At 35.7% G+C, this 8,058-nt stretch overlaps 1 protein-coding gene across 2 annotated transcripts; it reads right to left on the bottom strand.

Annotated features, from left to right (window-relative positions):
• Positions 1–2,042: 2,042 nt before the first annotated feature.
• LOC18047954 (polyadenylate-binding protein-interacting protein 12) lies at positions 2,043–7,469 on the bottom strand. 2 transcript variants are annotated; one of them, XM_024188476.1, is made up of 11 exons: positions 7,150–7,469; positions 6,530–7,051; positions 5,973–6,080; positions 5,810–5,855; positions 5,659–5,730; positions 5,432–5,544; positions 5,243–5,302; positions 5,104–5,151; positions 4,937–5,005; positions 2,809–2,870; positions 2,043–2,656 (listed from the first exon to the last, which is right to left on the bottom strand). In XM_024188476.1, the coding sequence occupies exons 1-11, from the start codon at positions 7,318–7,320 to the stop codon at positions 2,599–2,601; spliced, it is 1,329 nt and encodes a 442-aa protein (XP_024044244.1). In that variant the 5' UTR covers positions 7,321–7,469; the 3' UTR covers positions 2,043–2,598. The 2 variants fall into 2 exon arrangements, with proteins under 2 accessions (XP_024044244.1, XP_024044245.1); XM_024188477.1 differs by having other exon boundaries at positions 6,530–6,976; positions 7,150–7,468.
• Positions 7,470–8,058: the final 589 nt, after the last annotated feature.

Raw genomic sequence — 8,058 nt, 5'->3', positions numbered from 1 at the left:
GCGATTTCAGGTGCAGCACACGTGAAATGTGTGTGTGTGTTGTGAAATTACATTAATGCCATTGATATCAATTCGGTTCGGGTTTTGTTACTTTGATCCAAGAACCGAACCAAACCACTTATTCAGTTTTCAACTTTAAAAAATACTGAACCAGAAAAAAAAAAAATGAATGGAACCGACTGTTCGATTCTATCCATCCCTAGTATTTATAATACATTTATAGCTATTAGGGTAATTTTTGCATATATCTACTTTTTTAAAAAATTTATTTAACACCTTAAACTCTTTTTACTTACTATTTCTAATAAACTCTTATACTACTAATTACTAAAATAAAATATGGTATCACTGCTTCAACATAGATAGATCCCGCGAAAGTGAAAGATGACATAATCATCAACGATCTTGAGTTCATCAACTAAATAAAGTGCTTCTTTTTTAAATTTTGGTAAATTTTGTTAGACCAAAATTTAGGATCAGTTTAGTATAGTGTTGCAGTATTAAAAAATTTAATAAATATTAGTTATTATGATTCAAAAGTTAAGTTAATGTAAAATTATATTTGTATGATAAAAAATTTATATATTTTTTGTTATTTTTGTAAAATTTATTATTTAAATCTTATTTTTATTACGTACTATCAATTTTTATTTAAAAGGTGAATTATCTCAATACCAAATAGACTCTTAATTAATTATTATATTGAACTTCTTAACCGAACGGTTTTTTTCGGAAAAATACGATACAACGTGGAAGAACACACGGAAGTTGGTCGCACTCGGTCTTCATTGAGATTTTCTTTAGACAATACAGCTCTTTTTTGCGGCATTTGGCCAACTTTTCAGTTTGTGTATGGAGAGTGAAATTGAAATTGCATATCACAAAAGTTTGTATACAAATGCCATGCCAATTCTCGTATCCGGACACTGACATTCTGTTACGTTTGCTTGGCCTCATCACAAGCCACCTATTTGGAAGGGTGCCAATAATTTAAGGAGTTTTAAGAGGTATTTGGAGGGTTGCCAATAGTCACATATTATGAAGCAGAATAAAAAGATTATGAACTTATTAGAGCTTGGCATCTATGCTTTTGAGAAGGAGTTCATAAGTCACCGACAAAACCTCCAATGTGTAATGGACAACTGATGCAAAGGTCAATGGAGCGTTAGGAGGCGCCATGCCAAAACGCTGTGCATTGCAAATAGAGAGGGACAGAGAGACAAGAGTCATAACCTAGTGATGGGTGATGTTGCCTGTCTTATGATTGAGCGGCAGTGCTATAAGGTGTTCTTTGATTAATTTATAAGTTCAACATTATCTAATGAGAGTCATAGATTTGTACTAAGCATTTATATATATATATATATATAGAGAGAGAGAGAGAGAGAGAGAGAGAGAGAGAGAAAGAGAATCTTTAATTGAAATATTTACACACACTCTCTTTTGATGGGAATCCTTCATTTTGTTTAAATAAGGACCATAAAAAATAAAAAATAAAAATACAAACTATGCTGCATTACAAGATAAAATAGACAGCATTAGAATGTATTCTTTATGCATTGGAAGGCCTTATCTAAACACATTACAGTTCTATGATTTAATATAAATATTGTTGAATCTATGAATTAACCGGACACCACATATAACACTTTTTTTCTTTGGAGGGCTTATATGCAGAAAGAGAATTTTTGAGTGCTTATGTATAGAGAAGGGCATAGGTGAGGACGTCTTCTTACAACTTTTCTCAAGATGCTTCTCCTTTAGTCTAAATCCAATTAGCAGTTGGATACTTTCGCTATTGTTACCATACGGTTTGAGAGAAATGAATAGCGCTACGTTTTTCAGTTTTGGTCGCCTGGTTCCAAACCGAAATGCACCGTAAATAGTAAATCAAAATAAGGGTTAATGGACTTTTTTTTTTTTTCGAACCAAGGTATAAAGCACTATAGGCAACCTACTAAAGATAATATGAGAAGAACATTATTACTCGGAGTCAAATCTTACAATTCTACAGAACAGTCACCAAGCTGATGATCCATCAGTCAAAACCAATAAACGATAAATTCACATAAATATCTCAGTATTTCCAGCATTTAAAGCACAGAACACCATAGCGAAAACATTTAGTTGTCCGCACAAATCAACGCTCTTATCAGAGAGTAACAAAATAATAAGTGTGATATTTCCGTGTGTTTGTGTGTGAGAAAGAGCAACCGAATGCACGTTCCAGCATTTAGTTGAGAACCATCACTTTTGAAATTGGATATCATCTACTGTGAAACCCTACCCTAAAAGCCTACTTGAAGGATCTTCAAAATGTCAGTGGTAATAAGAAAAGATCAGTTTTGGGACAAGCACCATCCACATAGTCGAGCAATAATACATAGAATCTCTAAAGCCTCGAAGTTCCATCCAACTCTATATTTGCAAGAACAAACAAAACATAAACCCTATGATAACAAAGATCCCAGGCAATGAAGCAAAGGACAAAGAACAGACAGACCAGAGAACAAGAACATTTTTACATTGGTGTGTGTATGTATCTAAATATATATATATATATAATCTGGTACTAGTCAGGAGCATCGAGATGATTCATCAGTGCATGGGAAGTCGCGGAGCACGTGGCCGTACGGGTGTCTTTGATGGACTTACCCTGATCATTAAAAAAATGCCAAAGTTAACTGACCGGAGGATGAAGATGCCATGCCAAACTTCTTCAGAGAGAGAACAAAGTGAGGGGGGGGGGGGGACAAATTCTTAATCAAGTAAAAATGAATTAAAAAGAGGAACTGCATGATGTCTGACCTAATTGGCAATGAACCCAGAACCACCCCACTGCAGTTGAGAGCAGCAATTGCACTTTCAGCCTGCAGGAATAAAATGGACAAGCAAAAATTAAACTTGGATTTCATTCACAAGGTCTAGAAGCCATCTCTAGCACTCATATCGTTTCAACATCATCTTTTCTCCCAACAGAAATACTAATTAATTGTGTGTCCACCAAGTCCAGAGAGGTCAACAACAAGAAAATAGGTTCACAATACAGCTTGCAACCCAAACCACTTTGCACTAAACGTTAGTAATCATCAGTCAGAAGAATGTCTTAACATTCAAGCTATTATAGATGTGTTCATGAACGTATATGTTACAACTTAAATGAAAGAGTGTCACCCAAAATCAATTCCATTTCATGTCCAACATGAATCATCTAAATTTGAGAGGTAACTTTCCATTAGAAAAGATATCCAGAGTTTATTATGACCATGAATGCAACAGCCATGCGTATGATGTCACCCACTTAGTACAAGAAATATCTCTCTCAAAGGAAAGCTTAACAAACAGGGAAACACAAAAAAAAAAAAAAGACAGTGAATCACTAACAACTAGTAGGATTGATAAATCATAAATGTTTCAGCAATTCTCTAGTCAACTATGCAACTGCGCCTAGCTCAAGTGCTGAAAGAGAGAATGGTAATATCAAAAGCCTGTAAGACTTTGATCAAAGACAATCTCTTCAAATTCAATTGGCAACCATAAATTGCAAGGAACCTATTAACATAGCAAGTCTCAGATTGCCAGAATCTGTATCCTTTGCATGAGTCAGGTTAAGAAAACATGAAGACCAAGGAGAAAAAGCAAGAGTACAAAACCTCAAGTAGATTCTAACCAAAACAGAAATTATGAAATCAGAAGTCCATCAAAAGCATAACAACATGGCAATCACAGTACACTGATCTCAATCCACAATCCAAGATTAGGATAAAGTTTCGGCAGCACATGAGAAAACAACTCTACTCAAAGAGGAAAGTACAAAAGACAAATGCCTTACGCTCTCAGTCATCAGCAAGAGATATGGCTAGATGAAGCTTTCATATGTGGCAAGATTCTCCAATATCACACAATAATTTTGTCAATGCAAGAAACTTCCCAGAAGCTACAATAGAATTATCTTAGTATAATCACAAGTGATCATAGATTTGAACCCCCAACCCCCCCCCCCCCCCACAAAAAAAAAAAGAAAAGGCCCTCAAGCTGCTTAATCCAGGCAATGTTCATGATCCATTAAAGATAGATCCAACCAACACCAAATTGAAACTATTGGGTAACACAGTTTTAATAACACTAATACATATTTCTAGAGGAAAACAGCATGACAACTTTCTATGACATTGCTGCCTATACAAGAAGGGTTTGATGGATGACCTTTATGCACTAAACAAAAGTCAACAAACCCTGCCAATTTTTTAGAAAATAAACACAAAGGGTTACAGCTATATACATTATCTAAGTACAAAGATTAGTTAATTATAAATGAAAGATTAAATAGATCTCAGAACAGTAGAATTGGTGACTTGCTTAAACAATGTTTACATCAGACTAAAATTAAGGTTATCAAGCAACGACAACATCACAAAAGGACATGACCTAGCAAACCTTCAAATTTCTCTAAGATACAGTCAGACTCTCTTGGCTGGCAAGAGGAAATAAACAAGAAAGTGGAAGACAACATACAAATAATTGAAAATTTTTTTTAGACATTTCCAATCACAAAAGTTGATTTGCCAGCAGAAGGGGAAATAGTTTATCTCCTTGAGCACAGATATGCCAGAGATATGCATCAAACCCAGTGGGGATAGCCTTAAATTTCACATTTCCCTCTCTTGCTTCAATGCATAATTTTTTTAAAATAAAGTTGGCAAGGCATCTTAATCATGACTTCCATAGAGCTGACATGACTGATAACAGAGAGGTAGGACCAAAATCCAGGGATCCGGGATTTATGTCACAAAATTTGTTACCTTAGAACATGATCACCTAAAACCCTTTCTTAACCCAATAAATATTCCTCCGAAAATTCCTCAAGCCAAGCGATTGAAGGATTGTGAAGGATATAAAATTCAGTATGAATAAATAAAGTGGAAGAAGCAATTACCATTACAAACTCCACAAAAGCAATACGAGTGGAGTGGTGATAGTCTCCTAACAGCCTGAGCCGATAAACCTGCATCAGACAAGATCAGCTCATAAATGCATTCCCTGACAAGTAAGACACAAAGCTTAAAAAGAACTTTATGGTTAACAATAGGTATCATCACAGACCTCTCCACAGACTGATTCAAAAAAGAGTTTAACATCTGCTTGAGTGACCTGAACAGCACAAATCATGTAGTAAATACAAAATGTGTCATAGTCTACAATCAGGACCAGATTTGTCGATGAACATTCCAGAAATGTTCACCTTCTTATCAATATTTGTACAATAGATAGTTCTTGCACACATCTCACGTTCGTCTTCAGTCTGAAATCCAGAGGAAAATTGATAAACAGGACACACAAATTCTTAAAAAAAAAAAGAATTACATCACCAATACTACAAATTATCAAACTACATTCGTAACACAGAGGTCTTAAAACCAAGCTTTCTCACCCTAGGCAAAAATGTTGGGTTAACAGGAGCAATAGCTGTTTTGGAGGGTAAAACCCTGACAGGGTAGAATCCAAGCATTGTTCCTGCCAGATTCAGAGCAGCCCTCGCACCTTCTGCTTCATCAGAGCACCATAGGAGAAGTAATATAAGCATATAATAGCACACACCATGATTTACCAATAAAGTCAAGAAATATTCAAAGTAAGAAAGAATTAGTTAAATAATACCTTCATCAGTGAACTCAATAAAGGCAAAACGGAGTACAGAATTGGGATCGCCACAAATGCGGCAATCAACAAACCTAAATAGAGGAAAGTAATTATGTAAAAAATACAATTTCAGATTAACAGGTTCATATAATAAAAAAGAACACCTTTACCTGGCCACAACCGACAAACAGAGCTGCAAGCTGCTCTTCGGTCACCTTTAGTCCCAAAAGAAAAAACAATATATTAGGCTACATTGAAAAAGTTCATGAGATCCAACAAAAGGAAAAATGAAGGAATAACAGTGATGATCAAGAGGCTGCTCCCTTATATACCTGTTGATCAATGTCAGATACATACACGGTCCTCCGAATTATCTCTTCCCGCTGAGCCAGACTAGTCCTGCTGTTCATTCTCCGCTTGCCTTGACCAAAGCTTTTCTTCTGAGTAAATCATACCCATCAATGTATCAGGAAACAAGTAAATTTAGTTCTTCGTCATTCAAGAATGATCAAACATCAACCCGCACCCAAAATTACCCAAACAGAACAATGAGAACCCAATTTTTACTCAGAAAACACAAATACATAGAATTCAAAATGTCATATTTTCTTTATGCTTTTCCCTTACTTTTTCAGCAAACACAAGATACACGAAAATATTTGGACCGAAAATTTTCATAAAGAGAAGCCCAAAATGCAAGTTTCTTAAGCTTGCACAGAGCGCTAAATCAAGCCATCTAGTAGGCTCAACAAGGTATAGAATCCTTAAAAACACTAAAATCAAAAATTGCAAAATAAATATATAATTTTTTTTCCTCATCTAAAATTTCCATATTTTATTAATACTTAAAAAACCATGAAAACTGAAAAACAATATATATATATCATACCCGTCGAACAGCAGCGTTGGCGTTAACGTTACCATTTCTGGCGTTGTGGTTATTGAAAATTAGAGAGTTGTTAGCAAAGAAGCCTCCGTTAAATCCATTGACTCCGTGATTATTGTTGTTAGTTTTAGCAAGCGAAGGAGGCACAAACTCTTCAGCCATCGGATTCAGCTTCGAGAACAGCTCCTGTAACTCCCTCATGTCACGCTTGAAATCTCCTCCGCCGTTGGATCGTTGATTGTTCTGGTTGTACAATCCCTGATCGAGCGGCATCACCATCGTTCCTCCGTTTTGCTTCGGATGATCCTGACCGTTTGATGCCGGTATCGATCCCGCTGACGATACAGCTGAATCTTGACTCGCTGATTCAACAACAGCCATGGTTTCTTTTTTCCTTTCTTTTTTTCCTTCTTGTACCTGCTTGACTCTCTCAAAAATCTTGACTTTGGACTGATCAATAAACGAAAATAGTCGTAAGCTAAGCTGAAACTGAAATTCTTTCCATTGATGTAGAACAAAACGCAACTGGAGATGAATACGGAGAAAACGAAATGAAATAAATTAATTAAAAACTGAAAAACAAAGTGGTGAAAGTAAAGAAAGTAAATTAATCAATTTCTTACAGCGAGTGAGTTGTTGTTGTTTTTGCTTTTCTTGCTTTCAGTTACAAAGTAATTTACACAAAGAGAGTTAGAGAGAGAGTCAAAGACCGAAGATGATCTTCGGATGGAGGAGTGTGGGATCTGCTTCACATCGTCCTGAAAATGGACCGTAGAGTGACGCTTCCATCTCATACACACACATCAGCATCATACATACATGACATGGGCGTTTATGTAAGCATGTATTTCTATGCAAATGCCCACGTGGCAGGAAATTACTGGGAGATACTATGGGACTGTGCATTTGACATGGGGGTGTGCCATGTTCTTTTATTTTTTATTTCCGATTTTTCGGTTTCTACCCTTTTTTTGTCATTTAGTAGAGCATGGGCAGGGTCCTTAGGCGGCAGATGCTTGCCGCTGGGTTAATCCGTACATGGGGATAGACGCAAACGTGAGTAGCTGCTGCAAGGGTATTTTAGGGATTTGACTAGCACCAGCACTAGCAGTGGACGTCTCAGACTCGATAATCACCTACCAACCAACCTGGCCGTGCTGCAATGGCATTTCTTCTATATTTGGCACAGAATATGCCTTTTTTTCCCGTAGATATTACAGAATATGCCAAATTTGCCTCATCTTAGTATCTTATGATGTCTTTTCGGAAAAAAAAAAAAAGTAAATCAAAAGAAAGAACTGTAAAAGCATAATGAAATGATAATTTTGAAGATAAGTGGACATTAAACGTAGAGAGAGAAAATAAAAGTTGCTCTAAAATGAAAGAAAAATTTTCTTAGGTCCTATTTTGTATTGAGGTTAAATAGATTTAATTTTTATTTTACAATAGTAAAGTGTTCAGTAAGCACTTTGTATTAGTATTATAGCTAAGAGGTTAAGGTAATTTAAAAAATTATAATATATTTATTATTT

Source organism: Citrus clementina, unplaced genomic scaffold (assembly GCF_000493195.1).
Source record: "Citrus clementina cultivar Clemenules unplaced genomic scaffold, Citrus_clementina_v1.0 scaffold_3, whole genome shotgun sequence".
Classification (NCBI taxonomy): domain Eukaryota; kingdom Viridiplantae; phylum Streptophyta; class Magnoliopsida; order Sapindales; family Rutaceae; genus Citrus; species Citrus x clementina.
This window is presented reverse-complemented; position numbering and strand designations above follow the sequence as displayed.